This window comes from Rattus norvegicus, chromosome X (assembly GCF_021556685.1).
Source record: "Rattus norvegicus strain SHRSP/BbbUtx chromosome X, alternate assembly SHRSP_T2T, whole genome shotgun sequence".
Classification (NCBI taxonomy): domain Eukaryota; kingdom Metazoa; phylum Chordata; class Mammalia; order Rodentia; family Muridae; genus Rattus; species Rattus norvegicus.
In genome coordinates, this window is record NC_141554.1 from 68035483 (window position 1) to 68061335 (window position 25853).

General features: G+C 39.3%; 1 protein-coding gene across 13 annotated transcripts in view; it reads right to left on the reverse strand.

Annotated features, from left to right (window-relative positions):
- Arhgef9 (Cdc42 guanine nucleotide exchange factor 9) overlaps positions 1-25853 on the reverse strand; it is a 157809-nt gene that overhangs the window by 121310 nt on the left and 10646 nt on the right. For 2 of the 13 annotated variants that reach the window (XM_087600661.1, XM_087600667.1), the window contains exon 1: positions 8318-8405. Coding sequence is in view for 4 of the 10 variants with exons in the window: in XM_087600660.1 (XP_087456786.1) it covers positions 7482-7490 (9 nt within the window). In the remaining 6 variants the exon portion in view is untranslated. 13 annotated transcript variants of the gene reach the window in all.

Genomic DNA, 25853 nt, shown 5'->3' on the forward strand with positions numbered 1-25853 from the left:
AAAAACATGATTTTTCTATTAAAACCTCTCTTAATTTCAGTGGCGTAGAAACTGAGGTAAAGGCCTTGACCAAGATCTGGCAGCAAGGTTGGCAAAGAGTCAGGGGCTGAACCTTTGGGTGAATGCCCTTTCTAGTATCTTTTTCTTCTATATAGGTCTATTGTCTATACACTTCTTAACCCTTCTGAGCCTCATTTCCTAAACCACCCCTAGGTTTGGACCAATGGAGTAACTAGGGAATCCTGCTGAGTCTGTCTTACATACTACTGGTAATATGTGCTATTACTACTCAGATGAGTGACTTCTTAAAATAATGCAGGAAGTGGCTATAAGCTATCAAGTTAGCCCTTACCTCCTAGGTTTTTCCATACCTATGAGACTGGTTCTGTACTTATAAAGGACAATTCTCAACTACTCATACAGCATCGTTTTATTTTTAACAAGCTGAATCCCAAACTAGTATACTACTCAAGTCACTAAGGGATTCCTTTATTTCTTAATAGCTAGTAGCTAGCTCAAAGAATGCAATCTACGTTTCACCTGCTAGAGGAAAAAAAACCAATCTAAGTCTAATTACAAAGGCAAATCTACTGTCTCCATAGCCACCCTGAGATTCAAAGCCTGCTGACATAACTCTACGGGTTGCCTGTAGCACTTAATATAATCAGAGAGTGAGCGTTGATTATTTGAACTAGAGGAAATCATTGAAACCATCTTATCCAATAAAGCCAACTTATCCTGACTTTGCAGATGAAAACAAACTTTGGAAGATAAAAGTAATTTATTTATAGTCACGCAGGAATATGCATCAATACAACAAATATACAGGAATTTATTATTTTCCTGAAAAAAATCAAACCATCAAACTGATTAGAGTTGTCCCTTGGAATCTGAAATATTGATTCCTTGACTCCCTTCAAATACCACAATCTTTTTGTTTGTTTGTTTGTTTTTTCAAATACCACAATCTTATGATGTTCAAGTCCCTTATATAAATTCAGTATTATACCCTATGAATGTTCTTCTTTGTACTTTGTTTTCACTCCTCTACTGGCAAAGGAACCTAGGGCCTCACATATTTTGAGGTGTATCACTGAGATATACCAGAAGCTCCACCTCCCAAATTCGTTAATACTGTACTCCACATATGTATTTTTCTAATATGTTCTATCTGTGGATGCAGAAGAACCAGCAAATACAGAGAATCTACTGGTTTTTAAATTCTAATGGGTGCCAGATGACTCCTTGCCTAGGGGAGAAACTCCTTGAAATTGACATAAGCCTTTGGAACTCAACAACGCTCCTACAACCTCTGCAGACTGTTTGCATCTATAAGTCTTTCCTATTCATATATCTAATAAACTATACTCAGGTCAAGCTCATACTTCCTCTGAACCACTCCACAGAAGTAATTCTTAACCCTGACCACACAGTCCCATCCTCTGGCTCCTTTTAGAAAAATATTGATGTCAAAGACCCACTATGACCAACTCAAAAGGAGGGATTCTAGAAATTGTTAATCTTGTTAATTCCTCCTGGTGATTCCGATATATATATATCTCCAGGCAAAGCAACAAGGAAATTATGCATTTTACAGAACTCTGAAAACAAAATATATTCTGTTTTATTCATGATGTCCTGTATTTCCAAAAAGAAAAAAAAAAAGCAATCATCCTTCAGCTAAATTCTGGACCCAATTAGATAACACCTGGTTTGTGAACATTGAAAAAAAAAAAACAACAAAACAGGGCACTGTGAAGCCTGCAGTAAAACATATTAGGCAAAAGATACGAAATAACATGTTCTTTTTCTCCCGGAAGCAGTCGTTTGACAGGTAATAGCTAGGAATGGGGTGACGCCCATCATGCATGCAACAAATCTCATGTTCTCCTCGACAGTGCAGTGGTAGGACAGATACTAGCACTGACAGGTAAGTCAGCACTGGTTGACCAGATACATACAAAACTTAACAGACTCCAACCTCAAAATGAGCCATTATTAAGATCTCAAAAGAGTAATGTTACTCTCATCACACAACATTCTTTCAGTCAATCTGCGGGATACTTTTTCAAATTTCAAGAAATATTGCACTACTAGACATTATAATATTCTGTATGATATGAAGAACAAACTTCAAGACTCCAAAAGGCTAAAACACTATGTAAACAAAATATAATATTTTAACAGATACAGTGCTTGAAAAAAAGAAACCCTGAATTTCTTACACATGACGAAAAACTTAAAACTCATAAAGATATAAGAATAGACCAATAAAAACAAAATATGACAAATTGGGGGAGAATTAAAATCATCTTCAAACTGACTTAAAAGACCCATTTCAAAAGAGGACTATACCAAACACAAAAGGGTAAGCCGTGTGTTTGAATCATCTTGAGGTTTACGCTCACCCAGCTATTTCACAGACAGAGGGGAGCCCCTCCGTGCATACTTGATCTTAGTCAGGTGGCAGGTGGAGCAGCAGAATCAGTTTGGGGTAACACTTTTTTGTTGATCTTAATTCCACTTTTTGGTGCTGTCCAAAGGATCAAATCCATGGTCTGATGCATAATAGACAAGCTACCCAATCTTGGGCAGCACATTCTTAGATAAATATGTAAAAGTATTTGTGTCTACGAGAGGACAACTGCATGAAAATATAGTCCCCTCAAAACGTAGGTTTCAGCAATTCACATTGGCTTGTACCTTGAGGATTCAGAGTAGTGACATTTTATTTTCATTAAGATTTACTAAATAGAACTGTTGATTGTTCAAGACATTTCATGGACTAAAGATTTAAAAAGTATTAAAAAAAAAAGCACTAAAAATACAAGCATGCAAATCCAAAGAAGCCATGTGACTTCAGGAATGATTCATACACATCGGCTTCCTCACCTCACCCATTTCAGCTTCACGCTAACTGGAAAATGTCAACTTTGACGCTCCTACATCACTGTTAGAAAGGCTGATCCACCAATAGTTCTCACCTTTACTCTTGTCAATTGTAAATCCAGGAACAGCAAGCATCCTTGCCCATTTCAAATGGCTGAAGAAAGATGGAAAATCACTTTGCAAACTTTATAGGTCCATACATTGACAGAGTGTTACAGACGTAGCCAATAACGGCCTCTTTCCTGGAGGCCTTTCTCCTTTCTAGTTTTTCCACATTGTACTTTGGTGCCAGGGCAAAGCATAATGAATTAAATATTCTAGAGTGCTAGATCCATAGGGACAGAAAGAGACACTCTGGGCACATATTAGAAGAACTAAGCTTTAATAAAGGATTCTTGGAAAGCAAGAGACACAGCCTAGAGAAGTTGCAAAGCTTCTTTGTAATTGTTTATTGTAACTGAAGTTGTAAATAAGGGCTCGAAAGTCTAAGACTTGCTTCGTCCATTATGCTTCTTACAAAAAAGCAACTAGAGCTGTATCCAGATCATATACAGGAAGTGTTTCAGGAGCAAAGGCTCAATTTTCACATTTCACACCATGAGATCAGATGCACTGGTAGCAGACAGGCTAAAGAGGGCATATTTAGCACCATCACTGCATCTAGAGTGTATCCTCTGTACAGTCAATCACTCTAAGTCTGAGCTTCATAACACAATAGGGCACTTCACCCATAGGTTTTTTGGGATCCTTTAGCTCTGTAGAATTACTCATGAAGGCGCGCGCGCACCCACACCACACACACACACACACACACACACACACACACACACACACACACACACACACATACACAATCACACACGTGAAACAGGTCCCAATCATCAGTCATCAGATAAGCAATCAAAATGACTTTCCTAACTTGTCCTACTTCCGACTTTGAAACTACTGTAACACAGGAAAAGAACACACAGCTACCCTACAGCTGTAACAGGCTTCTCTGAGCTACAAACAAAATTCTAGCAAACTACAGACGCAGATATTGCTGCTTCTGATAGGTGAGACCCGTCTTAATGAACAAAATATGCTGGTCAATTTTTTTCCTGCCACATTATCACTTCACTGTCTCACTGCCTAAAACCAAAAATAGAGGTAAAAAAATTCTTTCAAGACCTACAGATTTCCTACAGTAAAAGCAGACAATGAAATGGCTCAGTTAATCTTAAAAATAAGGGTAACAACTAAAGAGAGAGTAGCCCACATGAGCCATCTTCCAATAAACAGTCAACATGGATGTCCAAGGCTAGGCTTTCCATGCCTGCTGTGAATATATTTTCTAGGCATTTTCAGGCAATAAAGGGTTTTTTTTCCTTGCTCTTTGCTGAACAACATCTCTTCCAGTTTTGCTGGCTGCCAGCATTTGCTGAACAGAGACTAGAGTGCCTGTGCCTTTAAAGAGTGGGCTCTGAAGTGCAGTGGTTATATGGGGTAATTCATGGGTTACTAGGATACCAATATAAAGCATTTTATTTAATTCCTAGGTGGGGAGATGAGGGCCAAAATCCCTTAGCCTGGGTTTGGCACCCTCGGGGTAGCAGAAGCTTATCCTCTACTCAAAGGGATAAGAGAGTAAGGTGGAGAAATAAAGGGCTTTCTAAGACAAAAGTTAAACAAATAAGAGTGGAAAAGCCCCATCTTCTTTCTTGCATCTCAGGCATTTAAAAGGGACAGATGAGAGAGAAAAGGGGGGAAACCAAAGGGCAGAAAGCAGAGGAAACAAAAGAAGACAAGTTAGACTGCATAGGGTTTTCCTCGTCTGGCGTACATTTCTCATTTTTGTCCATCTCCTTCTCTTGTTGCATGCATTCACATAGGCGAAGAACTATGAAGGCTTTCGGATTCACACAGCGAAAGCCGCACTAGCACCTCATTGTCTGCTCCCTGGACTCACCTCTGGCAGCTCTGAAGCGGCCTGCCATCTCGCTACTAACATCTCCTGAATTTGTAAAGTATGAACCTTTTATAGCTTAAATTACTGACGGGAATGCTCAGTCAAAGTGCCCCCCTTTTTGAGCCTGAAAGGCTTTAGGTGATGAACACAGGTGACATTTATCCAGTGCCAGGGAAAGCTAATCAGAACTGAGAAACTTGATGCTGTATTCAAGGATCCCTATAACATACAACCCTCTGACCACACTCAGGAGTATTTACAACCACCACTACCACCACCACCACCACCACCACCACCACCACCACCACCACCACCACCACCACCACCACCACCGATGAATATGCACATATATCCAGAAATATACTGGCAGCACCCTACGCAAAGGCTTTCTGTCAACGGTTTTCAGGCATTACATGACATTCCTTAGTCATAAAAACCTGCGTCAAAAACTAGCTATACAGACTCCTTAGAGTCCTTTTCCTTTTAGAATAAAATAAATCATAATCAAAAGTCAGATATATTCCACTGTTAAGAGTTCTCATTTCTTGAGCAGGTGGCTATACCAAAAAAAAAAAAAAAATCACTCTGCAGATACCAGCAACATGATACATGTATACCTTTTCCCCCAGAACTTTTGATTAATAATTTTCCTTTTCATTTCTCATTCTAGTCTATTCCCCTCTGACTTTGAATCCTTATAGAGTGCATCAAATCACAGAATGCAAGAACTTAGAAGTCACCTAGTTCAAAGATTTCCAATTTTCAATATTACAGGGAATCCCAAACTCACTGAGGGAAAACAAAAGAAAACAAACCAAAGCAAAGCTCACTGTCAAACAACCAGTTAGCAGATGAAACTTAGGTCTGCAGCTACCGAGCACCGAGCCCCATTCTCAACATTGTCTCAAAAATGATATGCAAGCTTACTTTAAATATTTCTCTGAAACAAACAAGTAAAAAGAATCATACTAGATTCTCATTTCAAAGACGTTCTTGGTCCCCCCCTCCCCGTTAAGGGCCTCGCAAGGAGACCAAAGGGTGATAAATATGAAATGACTGCCAGCAAGCTTCCCAGATCTTGCTTCTATCATGGTACCAAACAAGAAAGAAAGAAAAAATTGTTCAGCTTCTCACCCACACTGAGTCAACTGGAGCATACTTTAAGGTTCAAACCCTCAACTTAGTGCCATTAAATAATGTTCTCTTGATCTATCAGGACAATTTCAAGGCCCCCTCAATAACCATTTCCAAAGAGACTGAACAAGACCTGAAAATTGACAGCATAATGCTAGCTGATTTGCACATCACACATGAGCAGCCGCCCACATGAGTATAGCTAGAAGCATGTGTGTGGGCGTGTATGTGGCATGATTCACTGCTGTATCAGCCAGAAATGGCACCGTTTCAAGTCAGGTAAGCAACGGAATGAGGAATATTTGTCTGCATCGGCGAAGAAGAGGAAGGAAATAAAACAAACAAACAAAAAAGCAAATATTATGTACACACTGGGACTAGAAATGACTTTTTACCAGCCTCGCCAAAGGGTATCTCAGCAAAAACAGAAATATAAAAACAATAAGAGTAATAACAGCAAGCATTACCATGGCTATATAATACAGACGTATCTCAAATTAGAATGCTGTGTCCAGCTCAGATTTCCCCAGCTCGCATCCCATTATGCATCTTTTTATTGTGTTCTACGTCTTAATTTAGCACATTATATACTTACAGTTACATGAGTTTCAGAGACCTCTGTTCTCAAGCAAAAAATAAGGAAATAAATCTCATCAGCACTAGCAACTTCTATTTGAAGTAGTTCACAAACACCACTGCAAATGATTTTACCCCAAAGGAGTACTACCGAACACTATTATTTCCAAACTAGAGAAAAAGCTGGATCTTGTTTTTTGGGTGAGACACAGGGGGAAAAAAATCCTCAAACTCAAACCAAGGGGTTTAATATCTGGGAAAAGGAGCTCAAACATTTTGTCAAAATCCTCTCTTGCTGATTCAAAATATAAAAGACTACTTTTTGTTCTGCTTCGTGATTGCAAAGAAAACGACACTTACTGCTTTAACAAATGTTTTAATGATGACAGCTTTCCAAATCAGAAATCGGAAACCCTGAATAACAAAATTGAAATTCAAAGGACACAGTTAATAAGTGCCAACTTAAGGCACCCCAGTGTGTCACTTCTCAGAATTTTGCCCCTCATATAAAGACTATTTTCCATAAATCCATTTCTTGCATAGGTTTTTCTTCCTCTAAACAACCAGTGCAAGACTTTCCCAGAATGCCAACAATTCATCATGCTCTTCCACAAATACCTTTCTCCAACCCCAGCCCCAAACAAACCCAAATGCATTCTGATAGCAAGAGAGAAATTTTGATTAAAATTCCGTAATGGAGTTTAACGGTAGTTTTTAGAGAATAAGTTAACAAGACATCACAAACAGCGAAGCCACCTTAACAGGACACAGCTTGCTCCATAAACGTCACATAGAGAATGCACACAAACATGCACACTTAAATAGAAAACATTTCTTTATCAACAGTTTTACTCAAGCAATAAGCAACTACACTCACAGGCATATTTAAAAGACAAGACATGACAAAAGATTTAGGGAGAGATAATATACCAACGTCATACATATCACAGCGAGGCCATGTTGAAGCTCAAAACGTTTTCCCCCCTGAGTAAGAAAGCTTGTTCTTTCTCTCCCTCTCTTTCCCTGTCTCAGACTGTCTCTCTTGATTTTTTCCCCCTCAGAGGCTCTTGGGATGAAATCAAAGTGAGAGTTCGCAACAGCTCAGGTGGCTGGACTCCATTCAGCGCGTTCCCAAGAAAAACATGAGTATGACATTGACAAGCAGGAGGACTACAATCACGGCAAAAACGACTACAGTTTGCACATCCAGGGTCATGGTGCAATGCAGAACACTGTAGTGTTCCAGGTGGGGGGCTGGCAGATTGGGAGATGTCAATCTCTGTTCTGTCAGACTGTCCATACAGCCACCATGCTAAAAAGGAAAGGAGGAAGTCAGATGGTTAGGGAAGGTCTGGGTTTGGCCCCCGAGTTTGGTCCGGGGGAGGGAAGGGGGTTGGAGGCAGGGGCTTTTGCTTCCCTCCCCCTCTCGGGACTGAACTGATCTTTCTTCCCTAACTGAGAAATCTTAGCTTGAGCTGAAGGTAGCAGAGTCCAGCATTCTCTCTTGGGCGCCACAGAAAAATCAAAATCCTGCTTTTCAAAAGGAAAGGCAAAATGAACCTATCGGTTCTCCAGAGCCTTCTGTCTGTCCGGGCATGCGTCCGTCTGCCTAGCTGGCTACCGGTCAGTCTCAGTCTCCCCTACTCTTTCTAGTTCATCAGCTTCCTAAGACCTCTTGTCTGCTGGCTCTCCTCAAGGGATTCCAGGCTACCAGCCACTCTTCCTAGCCTTTCCTAGCTGGCCCTCTCCCTCTCCTCTCCCCACCCCCACCTCAGCCGGTAGGTTGCCTTTTTATTCACGCAGAAACTGGGGGCGCCAGCGTGAGTCTCTGACAGAGACGCTGACAAGAGAACAAGCCAATAGCAGATGCTGCAGCTGCGCATTCAGTGCCCGGAGGCGAGACTTGAGCTGGTGTGCTAGCAACGACAGCCAATCGGAGAACCCAAAGCTCACAGAGTCTGCTCTCTCCTCGGGAGCCACCAAAAGCCAGTTTTTACGTGGGGGTGAGGAACTTGTGGGGGAAGGGAGGGTAAGAGACTGAAGGACGAGGAAAAAGACTGAGAAAGAGGGGAGGAAGCAAATAGAATCGAATGAAGGGGAGCAGGCATGAGAAAGAAGGAGGCAGGCAGAGAAAGTCTATGGAAAGGAGAAACAGAAGGAAAGATGGGATGGAATGAAAGAAGAAATCGAGGATATAGTGAAGAAAGAGAAGGGTGGGGGAAAGGCAGGATAAAGAAGAGAGAGAAAGGAGAAGGAATAGAAAAAGCGGGTAGGTAGGTTGGTAAGTAGAAACGAAGCATATAACTTTGCAGCCCCTCTGGTCTGTAGGAAGCAAATGTGTCTTTGGCCACTGCCTAAAACTAAATTGCAGGTCAGCAATAAAATCTCACAAATCAGTGCTGTGGACACAACCACAGGGGCACCAACTTATTCACAATCCAGTTCTACTTGCTTTTCTCTGCTGTTGTTGCCTGTCCTTCTCTGATTATGATTTCTTCACACTACAGTTAACATGCACTGTCCCAGCCCGCTGAGTATGAAGAAAGAAAGCCAACTATGGGTTAAAAAGTTGCCGGATATAAACTTTCAAAGAACTTGCAATCTACTTGTAATCATTGCTTTGTTCAGTGTTTATAGCTTTGAGTCGATACTTAAAGGGAACATGTCTTGAACTAGAGACCTAGTTAGCCAGAGATATAACAAACTGAATTTTGGAACTGTGAGCAAGTGGAATGGGAATTGTTTGCTATTCTCTAGAAGTCTTAGAAGGGTTCAAAATTTCTCCTATTTCTTTTTGGCTGTGCAACTTTCAGGCAACTTCTCCGAGCTTCCTTCCATCTCCCTTCTGTTGTATAAGGACTTAAGCTTCTCAGAGAATAAAGTGAAATCCCAGAAGTCCAACTTCAGAAATATACATGTAATTTCTACAACTGCCTGGGCCCTCAAGAAAGAAGGACTCCCTTATATAGATAACTTCTCAGACCCTCTCCTGTTCTTAGGTTCCTATAACCTTAGGAGCCACAGATAGCTGACAGCAGAAAGAAGAGACTGGATTAGCCAGAGATATAACAAACTGAATTTTGGAACTGTGAGCATACTGTGGACTCTTAAGTGGAATGGGAATTGTTTGCTATTCTCTAGAAGTCTTTGAGTCTCAGACAGTCATTATCTTAATTAAATTATTAGAAATTCTGAATGAGTACAGGTCATAAAAAAATAGTCTCAAGCCCTCCGGGATAGAATAAACTCCAAATGAGACCACACTTTACACATTTTGGTCCATAGAGCAATCATTTGTGAATGATTCTTGACAAAACTACAAAAAACGCTTGAATCAGATCAATCTTTTAGATCTAATTATCAATTACCAAACACACAGTGGACCAAAGAAGGAGGTTTCTGCAGTACAGGGATTCTAATTATAAAATGTACACCATGAAAGGCTACAAGATCAATAATCCAGTTTCTCACAAATAAATTGATCTCTTCACAAATAGCTCAGTTGACTGAGGTGGAATTTGAACACACAGAAATAGATGCACATTTGTGATATATGAAATAACTGGAAATCTGAGCACAAACAAAATACCTAATGATACTGAAGAATACCATTAAACATTTACACATGATGACAATGACTAACAACAGAGGAGGACTAAGGGTACACCTTTGTGACCTTGGGTATGGTTTCTAAAGTGTGGCAAAAGCACAAGCCACCAAGGAGAAATTAAACTTAACTACATCAAAATTTAAAACTTCTGGCTTCAAAGGGTGCTATTATATGTCTTTATAAAGAGAATCTGACTATAGCCGTGTATCTAGAATAAATAGAGCTTTTACAATTCACAAAAAAATGAAAATAATCCAAGGGTTGATGAGATGACTCAGAGAGCAAAGCTCTTGATTAAAAGCTTAACAAGTTTGATCCCCAGATTTCATGCAAAGATAGGAGATAGGAACTAACCCCACAAATTTGTCCTCTGCTCTCCACATGCATTCCAAAGTACATGCACTCACACAATAATAATATTTTTAAAAGAACTATAGGTCAGCTAGGAAGCTCAGCAGATAAAGTGCATGCCACCTGTCCTGATTGACTGTGCATAATCCCTGGGACCTACATATTTAAAGGAATGAACCAATTCCCAGGAGTGTCCTCTGACCTTCGCACAACCCTCCAATAAATTATAAATATATAAAATGATTATAAAGAAATATAACCCAATTTAAAATTCATCAAAGGCTCTGAATAGCATTTATTCAAAGAAACTGTCAATTAATACATGAAAAGATACTCAACATGGTTAGCCATCAGGGAAATTCAAATAAAATGCAGGAAATGCAAATACAGGATACTCATTACATCATTTTTGGTAGTGAGAGAAAAAATTTACACTCACTCAGACAGTTTGAAACAAAAAGCCAGATAATGAGCTTAGGAGTATAGCTAAATGGTAAAGTACTTGCCGGGAGTGCAGGAGACCCTGGGTTTGTTCCCAGAAGTACCAAAAATTGGAGCCTTCATGTAGCTGATAAGAATGTACATACAGCTAACATGTGAAACAGTCTAAAAGTTCCTCCAAGTTAAAAAGAGTAAACATTTGATAAAATAAAATAAAACCCTCCACTCCTAGATATATTTGTAACAGAAAGGAAAACAAGTCCACAGAAAACCTCATCCATAAACATCCATAGCAACATTAATTATAATAGCCGAAAGATGAAAAATATTTAAGGCCCACTGAATGAATGGGATATATTCACTCAATGAAATATCCAACCATAAAAGGAAATATTGTTTTAACTGGAAGAAATACACAATGTTTTCATATCATTCCATTTCATGTATCTGAAATAGCCATCTATTTAAGGTAAATGCTATTCCATAAGGCATATATTTATTTATACAAAAATACAAATGTAATTATTAGTTTGTGGTGTGAAGTGCACTTTTTCACACTAGCCAAAATAATTTGAAAAATCTACTGTCTCTTTGTTTTCTTTCTTTCCTCTTAAAGTGTCTGTCTGTCTGTCTGTCTGTCGATAGGGTTTCTCTATTATGCTCTGGCTATCGCAGAGATCCAACTTCTCCTGCTTCCTAGTGCTAGTATTAAAGGTATCCATCACCACACCTAGCTTGAAATCTACCCTTAAAGGTTATGTTGAGACAGAAACAGACTCATAGATGATTTATTCATGCAACTAGAATCTTTCCCTAAAACGTTTATATTTATCTAGCTCTACTTCTGTACTGGTTAGTTTTTGTTTTTAATTTATCACAACAACAATCAGTTAGAAGCCTCAGTTTAAGAGCTGCCTGATCAGATTTGCCTGTGGCCATGTATGTTGGTGGCTAACTGATGAAGAAGGGCCCATTATAGGTAGTGCCATGCCCAGGCAGGTGGACCTAGGGGGTATAAGAAAGCTAGCTAAGCATGGCCCATTTTGTAAGCAAGCAAGCAGCATGCCTCCGTGGTTTCTACCTTCTGGTTCCTGTCTTGAGTTTCTTTCTGCCTGACTTCTGTTAGATTGACTGTGACTTGGAAATGTAAGATGAAATAAATCTGTTTATGAAATAAATCTGTTTGTTCATTATCTAAGTCGGTTTGGGTCATGGTGTTTGTCATAGCAGCAGACGAGAACTAGTATGACTTCCTCACTTTCTATGATCCCTCATCCTATGATAAACTAGTTTTATCCTTGGCTTCCCCATAGAAACAAGTTATTGCTAAAGTTTCATCCATGTCTTTCTCCTATGGCTTCCTCTCTTCTCTGAAATATCTCATCGCCTTAAGTATACCATCTACATACATAGCCTGTCTTCAATTCTTACCCAGGTTTTTCCTCATCTAGTCATTAATATGGTTCCTCAAACTCCTTTTGATTTCTGCTCTTTTATCTTCTTGAGTCAGTACTTCCCCAGAATAAGTACATACCCTTCCAAAGCTTCAATTACCATCCATTGCACACTCATATACCTCCTTTCAACAAATTTGCAGGGAACAAGTTTGCTGGGCAGAAATGGAAAAAACCCGACAGAGGCACTTGATTGCAGGTAAATAGAGAACTTTCTTCTCTGCTGTTTATACTCAAGGAGCTCTCAAAGTCCAGAGATGAGTCTCTGGCTGCTTTCTGATTATATCATTTTAAATGGCTTACAAGTACCTCAAAGTTAATAAATCTGAAAGTAAAGTCATCTCTCTCCCACATCTGATAGAATTTATTCTTCCCCTTGAGTTCCCTGACTCTTGAGAATGGCATTTACACAGAGAAATAGCCAGAAACTACCCATAAGTCCTGTTTCTCCTTCCTGTCTCCAAAAACTAAATAGTGTCCAGAGCCCATTGATTTTCTTCACCCTTACTTTCATTTCTTTTAATTTAATTTGTCTTCTTTCCATCCTGCTGCCACTACCTTTAATCAGTTCTTCTTCATCTCTGGTCTATTATCATCCATTAGCTGGTCCCTGAGCTTCTCTGCCTCCTTAGCTCTGTCTCTACGCTCTGGCCCAAATTATCTCTCTCAAAAGAATTCTGCTTTTATCAATCCTATGATGGATAATGTGGATTATATGCTAAGGACCTATATTGTTATATAAGCTCGTTTTTGTATATAGCTGAAAAGCAAAACAAAACCAAAATCTACCCAACAAACTCTCATTTCCAAGACTCCATTGTAGCCAGCATTGTGGGTGTAATAATAGGAGATGGTGAGGCAGAAAGCCATATCATCACTGCTTCTGTTCCTGAACACCATGGTGAGGACATTGAGGGTTTCTGTAGCTTTGTTACCATAATCCTGGTGTCTGATGATTATCTCTGTACTTTTTGTGAACCAGAGAATGGGCCACTTTTCTTTATCTGGAAGATATGATGAGATACTATTCAGTAATCAGAACAAGGGCAGTTTCTAGATTTTGAAAAAGCAAATAAAATAGAGCACTCCCAGAATTGTTGATGCCTCCCCTCCCCCTCCTTGTGGCAGAGATAGGAAATACTTTGATAAGATTCTGGGAGTCAATCTTAAAAGCCCAGCCCAGGCCTTGCCTTACCATCCTATCCAGCAATTTTATAAGCCCTTGATTTTCTACACTAACACACATTCTGTTGAAAACTAACATGCTTTATTTCTTCCAGCTGAGACTTGACTTATATAACTCCTTGGCTCTAATGTGTTCAGTGGTTCCCCACTGCTCTTATTGCTCTTAATGGCAAATTCTATCGCATGACATACAATGTCCTGCCCACATGCTATTCTTTGATTTCTTTAACCTCAACTTTTACCAGTGCACTTTCATTTTCTATTCTACAGAAGTTCTGGTCCTCTACCAGGTTTTCTAGCTTTACAGACTAGGTAAATTGTTGCCATCTTCCCATTTCCTACTACAAAGCATAGTTCGGGTGTCACCTCCTCCAGTCTAGGCTTTCTCTGGCCATGCTGTCTTCCCCCACATTCACCACAGTGTATAACATCTATCAAGCACTTCATAGTCATTTGTTAAATGCAAGAATGTGGTTTCCCCCTTCCGTCTGCACTCAGAGTCCTATATTCCAACCAGAGAGGCAAGGTCTTGTGGGAATCACAGAGAAAATCAAAACTTTCATATCCCATATTCTCAGATATGGAAAAGCAATGTGTTCAAGATCACACAGCTAACCGTTGGCAGAATAGAAACCAAAATTCTTGTGCTTTGAGCCTCAAAAGTAGTTCGAGGAGATTCTACACTGCCAGCATGGCATTTGATCTTAGTCCTCTTAGTGTGAACCATAATAATATAGGAACTTGTATTCAAAGTGTAAAGCAGGGCTGGAGAGATGGCTCAGTGGTTAAGAGCACCGACTGCTCTTCCTGAGGTCCTGAGTTCAAATCCCAGCAACCACATGTTGGCTCACAACCATCTGCAATGAGATCTGATGCCCTCTTCTGGTGTGTCTGAAGACAGCTACAGTGTAATCATAATATATAATAAATAAATAAAATGTTTTTTAAAAAGTGTAAAACAACCACCCCCCCAAAAAAACACCTCCTCTCATTTTAAACAACAATGCTTTCCACTCCTGATCCACCCTTTCTACTGTTAACATGAAAGTTTCTGTGGTCTCTTGGTTTCTGCAATGTCTTGGTTGCCTACCTTCAACACCAATTCCCACAGTGATGAGAAAATTCTTCCATCTAGAGTTAACCCAGAAAACTTTGGGTAAATCTCGGTTCATAGCTATCACTTTGAGACAGGTGCTCTCACTACTGGCATAGGTATGGATGACAATCTATTCATTCACGAAAGCATGTGGAATATAAATATTTCCAAATTCACATTATTTCTTAGGACCCATATCAGTTCCACAGAAAATGATAACCACTAACACTTAGAAAGTACTTACTCTGTGCCAGGTAATATTCTGAGCCCTTTCGATGTGTTAACTATTTAAATCCTCAAAACCATATGAAATATATAATATTATTCAAATTCTAGATATGTAAAAGCTGAGATAAAGTCAGTCAAATAACTTGTCCAACATAGCATTCCAAGCAATTAGTAGAATACAAATATAAATCCAAACAATTTGGCTCTAAAGCCAATATTCTTTTATGCGATCAAGTATCTCCTGAGTCATAGGGATAAACTGCTTCAATGTTCTGACCTGGGCTTTGCAGAGGGAAGGTCATTAATAACAGACCAGAAAATGGAATTGGTCTCCATTAGAAATTTTTGCAAGCATGGTTCAGGAATACTGTAACTTGACATCACAGAGCTGCCTTCTGGCACCCTTGATCTGGACTAAACATTGATCAATAGCATAGGCCTTTATCTACATGACCCTGATTCACATGGCAGAAACTACACAACCGGAGATCACTTACAATATGGATCATTCTAACTTTCCAGAACTGTACATTGGCCAATCTAGATAGTCATTAGCACAACTCAAAGGACACACCTAGAAACTGTACCTCTCCCAAATGAGACAACATCCTATACAACCTGAAGTCCCTCATCCCCACCCAGCAGCCTGTTTCCCTAAGCTGCAAGTAGTATTCTAGGAACTACCCAGTCGTCTGTCTTCTTTTGATGTAATTAATAAGCTCTTCTTCTGATGTAAATGGTAAATCCCTTGCCTGCTACCATAGCGATTAGATGCAGTCTCAGTCCATTCCATGTTCCCCTGTTCTACTCTCCCAGATCCAAAAGAAGATTTCTAGGCAGGAAACTTTTCTTTCTGGCAGGTAAAGGTCAATTCCTGGTTGGGTGTTGTTTATCGTATTTCAAACAGATACCAAAGTCCCACTTCTTCCAGGAAGTACTCTCAGAAAAGTTTTTACATTTTAACTTGACCCCTCTCACACTCTATCTACCTACTTGTCAGTTAATTCATGTTCAAAGGTGCATCCACTGTGCCTGGAGTAACTCATAGGGAAAAATCTAGAGTTAAAAAAAAGTAAACCTTTCATAGAAAAGTTCAACCTCTGTTTCTTGGTAGGTTTGTAACTTCAGACATGTCTTATTTTTCAAAAACAAACAAACAAACTTCAGTTGTAGCCTAAAATAAAGCACTGATTGTTTTAAATCCTCAACAATTTGGCTGAAGGTGGAACGGGGCTGGGCTTGGTCCTGCAACGGTTACCTGGACATTAGATGATGAATTACTAGCTTAAGTTAAATAAGTAGATTGATTATAATTAGACGATAGTGAGTAGATTTTTAGAGAGAAATCAAAGAAGGGCAATGAATCAGATGCTCTATGAATACTTTCTTCCTGGATATCTACAAGTTTAGTTCTTTCACCTCCTCGAAATTTCTCTACCCTCACCACATTCTCTAACACTGTACGCCACTTCCTAACACTTTAGCTTGCTTTTCTCTTAAAAACCTTGTCATGACCTACACTATCACACAGTTCTTTGCTTACTGATTTATTGTTTTCCTTACATAGAATGTAAGCTCTATGAAGGCAGAGACTATTTTCTTAACTGTTCTACTCTAGGCCCCTAAAACAGTACTTAGCACACAACAATAACATGTTTAATGCCTGAGTAACTACATGAACAAATGACTAAATGGATAAGGAACAAAGTTCGGGACTCTTGACTCGAAGTAGGATCTAGCAAATGTCCATCATAGAAAGCAAGCATCAGCTGCAGCTTGTGAATACCAACCTTTGCTTCTCAGCCATCTCCGGCCCCTTTAAGGGCCTATCTTAGATAGGAAGAACTCTACAAGGAACTTAAAGATCCAGGCTACTAAACTGAAAGATCCCTGGTGACCATCGGGAGGTCTTTCTTCAGGAAATGCTTCCCATACCGCCCTCCTGTGGCCAATAGGCACGAATAAGCGTCTGAATAAATACATAAGAACAGCGATTTCCTCCTGTTCCTTTGCTTAGATCTATTTCAATCCTATTTCACATTTATTTTTGGACAATTTCAGTTCTATTTCAAACAAGCTTGTAGGCCAAGCCATCTGTCTCTACTCAGGGTGCAGAGAAGACTTGTTAGGAAAGAATAGTAAAGATGCAAAAGCTGTGCACAGGAAGGACAATGGTTCCCTTAAAGGTTAGGGTCTTTCTGGGGCAGCTAAAACTGTATTTGTACCAATTCAAGATTGAGATGGACTATGAATGTGTCTGTCAGTATCATGAGCCAGTGTTTGGTTTTTGGAGTCTAAGCTCCTACATAGTTACTTTCCTGGTTCTCATGACTCATTCAGAGAGCTACCACTCTCTAATTTTCACGCCTGAGTTTTATTGGCAAGTTTCATTTCAACGCTAAGTCACTGGGTGGACATTCAGGACACTAAACACTCATCATCACATTAAGCTTAGAATTTTCCTTGTGAGATACTAAACAAGAATTACACAAAAGAGGAAGAATTGGGGTGAGTATGATCAATATAAGCCGTATGAAATTCTCAAAGAATAAATGTTTTAAAATAATTGTATATATTTGTATACTAATTGTATAAATAGACATAGGATATAAGTAAGCTGAAATTGGGGTATGAGGAGGACAATTAGTTCAGCTGGAGAGCTTTTCAGGAGCTGGGCTTGAAATTTTACATAGCTCAGTGAAGCCCAAGACAGTTTTGCAATAATATCCTTTGTGGTGCTGTCAGGAGGAGGCTAGATACCACCAAAGCTTGATAAAAAGACATTTGTAAGATAGTGGTTTATAGAGCTCCATGAGCTCCGAGATGAAACTGCTGAAGCTCTCTGTACACTGACAAGAGGAGATCATAAAGATTTCATATGTTCAAGCAGCGCAATACAGAATAATATGTTTGACTTGTGATCTCTTGGATAAAAAAGAGGAGGCACATGCTTACTCTGCTTATATCTACATGTTAAAATTCTAGAGAGATCCATAAAAAGCTATAAAACTGGTGACCTACCCTAGAGTAGGTGGAGAAACAAAACCAACTTACTCATTTTTATAGATTGATTTTGTTTCATCGTGTGAATATATTATTTATTCAAAAGTTAAATAAGAAAACTTGTTAAATTTGCTTAGTAGCCTCCTCACATCCTTAAGTCTCTCCCTAATCCTCTGTCTATTTCTCTAGCTCAGTGATCCACTTAGCCAAGCTAGGAAAAACCCAGGACTTAGAAGTAGTATATATTAATGGTTAGGAATACAAACTTTATGGCTAGGGAGACGTCAGTTGGTAAAGTGCTTATATAGAGGAATAAGAGCCACAGTTCAGTTCCCCAGCATGTATATAAAGGCATATGTGGTAGTGTGCATCTGAAAACCTATCACTGGGCAGGCAGAGTCAGAAGCACCCATGAAGTTTGTTTGCCAACTAGTAGTCATGAGTGGGGCATCTCCAAGTTCAGTAAGAGAGTTTGTCTCAAAAAGGAAGATGGAGAGCATTAGAGGATAAAAACCCAGCATTGACCTCTGGAGCCAATCACCAGAGAGTCAACTTTACTTCTATTAGTGGCTGATTATATGACCTTTAAGCAAGCTACTTAGTGTCCTTGGTTCTTATTTTGCTCATCCTTAGATTAGAATTGTATAATATCTTAGTATTCTGTCGGTGCTTCATTCTAAGCAAGCACCATAACTAGTTTTATGTCTCACATGTAAATCAGGGCCATTATTGTGGTTGTTTGTCAGGGTTTAGTGATGGCATACATGGGATGTGAAACACTTAAAAAAATTCTGACATAAAAAACTGTACCAAATCCCAGTAAATAATACTATTTAAGGATCTGAATACAATCTCTGCCCTTAACTTCAAGCAAAAAATATATTCTCCGAGCTTCAATTTCCTTCTATAAATAGCAGACCCAAATAATACCTGCCAAAGAGATAATGGATTTAAAGATGCTCTGTAGAATTAAGTATATTCAGTTAGGATGTGAAGCATTGCCATAGTACAAAAGCAGGGCTCCACACTGAATGAAGATTTAGCTTCTCCAGGTTCTCCACTCCCACCTCCAGCATTCAGAATGAGGTTACCACTAATGGACAAATGACAGGCAACTATATAAGCATCAGAAAGTGAGTTTAAGTTCTTGTCTCCCAAAAGCAGTCAAGGAGGACTTCACAGCAGTGGCTGCCATTTCACTGACAGATGATACAAAGTGTTTTCTTGAAACTATTCCTATTTCTAGGAGGTGCTTAGCTTCAATGCTACCCCAATTTCCGTGTGCTGGTTACAAAAAGAAAAAAAAGTAAAAGAAAAGAAAAGGAAAGGAAAAGAAACGACGAAAGTACAAAAGGCTCAAAAGTACAAACAAAAGGCTCACGTACACCTGATTTAAAAGAGGAAAAGAAGTCACTTAATTACAACGATCAACTTTCTAGATCCTAGTCACCAGCTTTTAGAGTTTCACATATAAGGCCCTTGCATATACATTTTTGCTTTGTACCTCACAGTAGCCTGAGGAGTCATTCTTATTTTATAAGGAGTAGGAATGGGACTTACTGCTACTTCTACCCACTGCTTTATGGAATTGGAAAGAACAACAGATTAAGAGCCAGAACAGACAGTTCTAGGAAACACGCTTTGGAATCCATACAACTCTATACATTTGGGATTAGAAAAGAACTGCAATATCAGGGTCAAACATAGAACCGAAGTTTCCATCCTCCAGGCAAAAACTGGTGCTTGTTATGGTTTCAATATAAAATGTTCCCAACAAGCTCATCATGCTGAATGCTTGGTCCCCAGCTGGTAGCACTATTTTTGGGAGCTGATAGGATCTCCAGGAGGTGGGACCGAGCTAGGGGCATGCTTTTGAAGGTTATTCATCCCTACACATTTTTTCATTCTGCTTTTTGTTAGCTATGAGATAAGCATCCTCTTGTGTCTCATAGTATTGCTATCATGATATCAAGATTCCAGAATTAATGGAGCTAGAGGACTGTGCCCTCTAAAACCCTGAGCTAAAATAAATCCTTCTGCCCTGAAGTTGTTTCTGTCAAGTATTTTGTTACAGGGGCACACAAGGAACTAATATGATGATTTGTATAACAAAAAATGGAACAGCAAATAGAGACCTAAAGAAAACTATTCCCCAAGAATAATTAGCTGCACCTTATATTCAAATGAAATATTGTGGGCCAACAAAACCCTTCAGTACATAAATATACTTGATGCCAAGACTGCCAGACTTTAATCCCCTGGATGCAATGGTGAAAGAAGAAAACTGACTTCTGATGACTACACAGGTGTCATGGCATAAGCACACATGTATGCACAAGCACATACAAATAGATGAATAGATAGGTAGATGATAAAATATTTTAAGAAGAATATTTTGCATCTTACCAAAAACCATAACCTTTATTGTGTACCAGTTTTATGGCGATCTTGTGAGGAAAGTATAGCAAGAAATAGGAACCTAAAAATGTAACTACCCACACACACACACTTTTTTATCATTTTTCCCGGTTCTATTTTTTACTCCTGAGTTCTTAGAACTCACATTTTAAATTTATTTTATTTTTTACTTTTTAAAGTTTTTATCTGTTTTATTCACTGTAAAGTTCCTAGATTCGTGCCTGCTACAGAGCCGATGCTCAATAAATATTACTGAATATATAAATAGACCTTTTTTTTTTTTACATTTTGGGCAGGTGTGGTGTTAGGAGAGAGAAACACATTTTGCATGTGGATAAACTTTCCCAGGAAAAAATTTCTGAAACTTCCTGTCTTAGCCTATTGCTCTCACCTCACTGGATATGTGGTTCAGTAGCATTTCCCCTGCACTAAAATAATTCCTGCAAACCCTTTTGCCTTGTGTTGGGCCAATTCCTGGCTTGGTAACTACAGGTAACCTGGTGGTTGCCTCTTCCATCATCTTACTCATCCATTCTACAAACATATACAAAATGTCTGCTCTGCATTCAAAAGTCACTCTGCCAGACCTAAGTGCCTCTATATACATGCATGCGCATGCGCACACACACACACATGCGTGCACACACACAATTATCTTTGCACACATATATATGCACACACACAAACACACACAATCATGTGCACACACACAATTATCTTTGCACACATATATATGCACACACACAATCATGTGCACACACACAATTACCTTTGCACACATATATATGCACACACACAATCGTGTGCACACACACAATTATCTTTGCATACATATGTATGCACACACACACACACATATACACGTGCATGCAGAACATGCATGACAAAACCACTCAAATGGTCATTATGAAAGTCATGTACCACAGGCCTGACTGTGAAGGAGGTTTCAAACAACAGAGATCAAATGGTATAGTGAGAGTGGAAAGGCAAAAAAGAAATGTACTAATCTCCATATTGAAAAAGCAGAGATCCAACACCTCTGTTCCCACTTCAGTGGTACTGACATGAGCACTTTTACTATTTAGAACAGTGGCCCTGAAACAATTGGTCAAACAGTATTTCAAATATTTTAATGACGGTGTTTTTCTGGATTATTAACTCTTCAGCCTGGCTACCTTGCATATTTGGAACTTCAAAGCTCATGATTATGTGAACCAATTCCTTTTTTTAACTAATTAATTTTTTATTTATTCACTTTACATCCTGCTCATTGCTCCCTCCAAATTGCCCTCCTACAATCCTTTGCCCCATCCCCTCTCCTGGTTCCCCCACACACACAATCCTTCCCCCTTTACCCTCTTCCTTTCTCCTCTGAGCAGGTGGGGCCCTCCTGGTTATCCCTCCCACCCTGGCACTTCAAGTCTCTGTGAGGCTAGGCCCATCCTCTCCCCCTGAGGCCAGACAAGGCAGCCCAGCTAGAAGAATATATGGCACATACAGCCAACAGCTTTTGTGCGAGCCCCCGCTCCAGTTGTTCAGGAGCCACCTGAAGACCAAGCTGAGCACCTGTTACATATCTGCAGGGAGGCCTAGGTCCAGCCTGTATATGCTCTTTGGTTAGTGATGGAACCAATTTCTTAAAATGGAGCCATCCCTTGCCCCTCTCAACTCCAAAGAAACCTAGCTAATACAAAAACTGCAACATTAATATTTAAATGATTGCCCAAAATTACAGTTGACCAGTGGAAGAACCAGCAATTATAATGCCAATACCATTTTTTACCTTGTCCTACAGTTCTTAGTCCAGTAAAAAACTGCTTTGTTTCCAACTTTAAAATAAATACAACCTGCCCTTTATTCAACACCTCTATTTCTGCACCAGTCTTTCAACTGAGCTTCTCTCCTTTCACCTCTTCGGTTTATTCTCTGTCCAGCTTATAAAAGTCATCTTCTCCAATCATAAAACAGCACCAAGTAACATTTAAACACTCTGTATTGCACTGAAATTAAATAGTGCTTGTTACATCCCCAGTACTACCATGCACACACTGCAGTATGTTAATTCACTTAATCTGGACAGTAACCCTATGAACAATACCAAAGCAAAGACAGATTAGCTTACCTGATTACCAAGCTAAGAAGTGATTGAGTTAGAATCTGAATCCAGGCACTCTAGTTCTGGAGCAGTCACTATTGGCTGCCTAATCCATACAGGCAAGATACACCTTCTCTAAGCTTACATGGTCTTATGTGAGGTAACACATGCCTGATGGCTCTCTACTTACCTCCCTCTTGCCCTGGATTCTGGTCACAGTGGTGTTTCTAAAGTATGTCTCACTGTATCAACAGGAAGGCCTCTGCATATACCATTCTCGCTGCCTTCTCTCAGCTCACAAACCTCACCAGCTCTTGTTTTTTTCTTGCAATCCAAATGCGTCAGGATGTTTTTTCCCTCAAATCCCTTCACAGCTGAATCAGCTTAAATGTCATTTTTTGGTGTGTTGGGCAAGTGCTTTAATAGGTTATCACCATCACACCAGCAGGACCTCTTAGACAGTCTGATGCCTTTCTGTTCCCCATTATCTGGTTTCTGTTAGTTAATAGCTTAGTCATCCGAAGAACTAGTCATCTTCTGAAACACCCACGTTGTGTTACTCAGTTTCATCACTGTGAAAAAAACTGATCCTTCTTAGCCTCTGTTCAAACAGAGAATCCAGGAGACCTTTGTATGAAGGAAGAAGGATGATTTCTTATAAATTAATTACAGCTGGCTCTCTTCACGCTCAGAGAAGAGGAATTTTAGGTTTGCTCTTCTAAGATCTGAATTCAGGGCAGTAGAAAATCTTTTACTCTGTTTACCAAAATGTGTATCCGCTGTGACCTATCAGGAATAATATGTGTTCCCCATACAGGTAAAGAGTAGCATTGTTTCCACAGTTCTTTCTTGGCTATAGTCCATTTACTCATGCGGTGCACATAGCAGAACGGGAAGACAAGTGATACTATGTGATGCTCAAATATGTTACTGTGTCTGTCCTATGGGGTGTCTAGATTTTTGGTTAAACATCATTTTGGGTTTATCTGTGAGTGTTTCTTGCTGTAATTAACATTTGAATCAGCAAATTAAGTAAAGCACACTGCTCACGCTGCTGTTTGTGGACCTCATATAATCAGTTGAAGACAATAACTCCAGCTGACTATGGACTAAAACTTCCCAAACTATGAATAAAAATAAATCCTTCCTCCCAAGTGGCTGAGACGCACACCAGCCCATTCAGAAGTCACTTCTGTGGCATGTTGTTTCACAGATTCTTTGTTTTATGTTAGAGCTTCTGTTTTAGAATGCCTTGTACGCCATGTATAATTCCTAGCAACCTGCCACACAGCAGCTCTGCTAAAGCAGCTTAAAAGGTATAATTTTAATAGAGCTGTTAATCAAAGTCCAGTCCTCTGAAACCCTGCACTCCTACACTTCTGCAATTATCTTCTTGATACTTCTTATGGAATTTAGCTCAAGTTGAGTTTACTTCTTTTCTAGTCGATCAAATCACCTTAAAGGACGAGAGATCGCTCAGATGTTAAGGGCACTTGCTGCTCACGCACAGGACCTATGTTCAGTTTAGAGCACCCACAGGGCAGCACTCATACCCATAAAAATAAAGAAATTGATTCACCCATAGGTCCTTTACACGTGCTACCTCCACTACCCCACCCACTTCCACACCCTCCTCCAGGGTCTAGCCTGGCAACTCTTCATCTCTCATCAAGGAAGCTTCTTTTTGCAACAGACATAGGCCACTACAGAAAACTACAACCAATCAATATGCAGAGTTGTGGAGCCCAGTCCCAGTGGATAGATCTTCAAAGCCTCCCACACCTAAAGCTCAGAGAACATTGTGGAGAACAGGGATGATTGAAAAAGTCAAAAGATCACAGGGTGTGCTGTGAGACTCTGTCTCCTATGAAGGTCAGGAGCAATATGTATACAGCCTCACCAACATGACTGATCAAATGCGAGCTGAATAAGGGCAACAACAATGGACATGCCAAAGTGGATGGGACAAAGATGACAAGGTCTCAACCCTACAAAAGAACTATAGGCAACTGAGGAGAGTCAAGAGACAAAGAAGCAGTCTTCCCCAGGGAAAAGGACATCAATTGATTGTCCAGGACAAAATAGTAAGCCCTAAAACATACATGTAAATAACATTATATAGAAGGACAAGGTTATATTTAGAAGTGAGTGTATGTGTGTGTGTGTGTGTGTGTGTGTGTGTGTGCGTGCATACACACATTTGCATGTGATAATAATCAAAAAAGAGGGCATGAATTCAAGGAACACATGGGAGGGGTATATGAGAGGGTTAAACGGAGGGAAGGAAAGGGAGAAATGTTGTAATTGTAATTTCAAAAATAAAATAGCGAGTATAGGAATAATTCTGAATAAATAAATAAATAAAAATTATTTTTGAGCACATTGAGGATATAACTCAAATCAGGTTTTGATGGGCCTATATTTCATTCTAATACAGTGCCTTAGAAATCAAAGCTGCTTGATAAACATTCATTCTCCTTAAAATGATCTATTTAAATCCATTGTATGACATATCATAACATGAGTTTTTTATAAACAATAAATCAGGTACTAAAACTTTTGAATTAAAGGGAATTATCTGTGTCTGTACTTTTATTTCAAGGTCACAATGAAGCAAGGGCATGTCACCTGGCACCACTAGTTGGACTTAGGGAATTAAAAAATGAGTACATGAGGTTGGGAGGATGACAAAGTGGTGGAGTGCTTAGAAAAAAATCTAATGGAGAAAGTGGGGGTGATTATGATCAAATCATATTATTTATAAGTATGGTACTCTCAAAGAATAAATAATATGTTTTAGAGGTAAAAAATGAACTGCAACATTGTTGTTAGTCACTGTGAAAAACTGCAGACAACATTGACCATCAATATGAGACAGAAAATGATTGCAGCCATACAAAATGAGGCTTTCTCTATGTAGTTATAGACAAAAATCTTCCAAAACATGTAATTAATTGAAAAGGGGGAAACTCTAAAATTGCTATATGTGCAAAGTAATGAAAAGTGTGTGTGTGTGTGTGTGTGTGTGTGTGTGTGTGTGTGTTTACATGCATGTGTTCTTTTAAAAGCAAAGAATGTCTTTTCATGAATACCCAAGAGATTGGTAAAGTAGCTGCCTCTGGGTAGAGTAACAGGTTTGAGCAAAGAAGTGAGACATATTATTCATCAAAGAGACAGTGTCACATTCTGCACTCCAAGCTGGCTTAAAATTCTCTATGTAACCAGATTTGTCATGAGCTTGGAGTAATTCTCCTGTCACAGTCTCCTGAGTACTGGGATTATAAGCATGGACCACTGCACTCAACTCCTTTATTTTTTTAAATCTGTATAGTACACAAATATTAACCTATTCAAAATAAAGGCCATTTTTGCCAGGCATGTATGACATAGAAAAGATAACATATTGATTTGTTATTAAATATTGA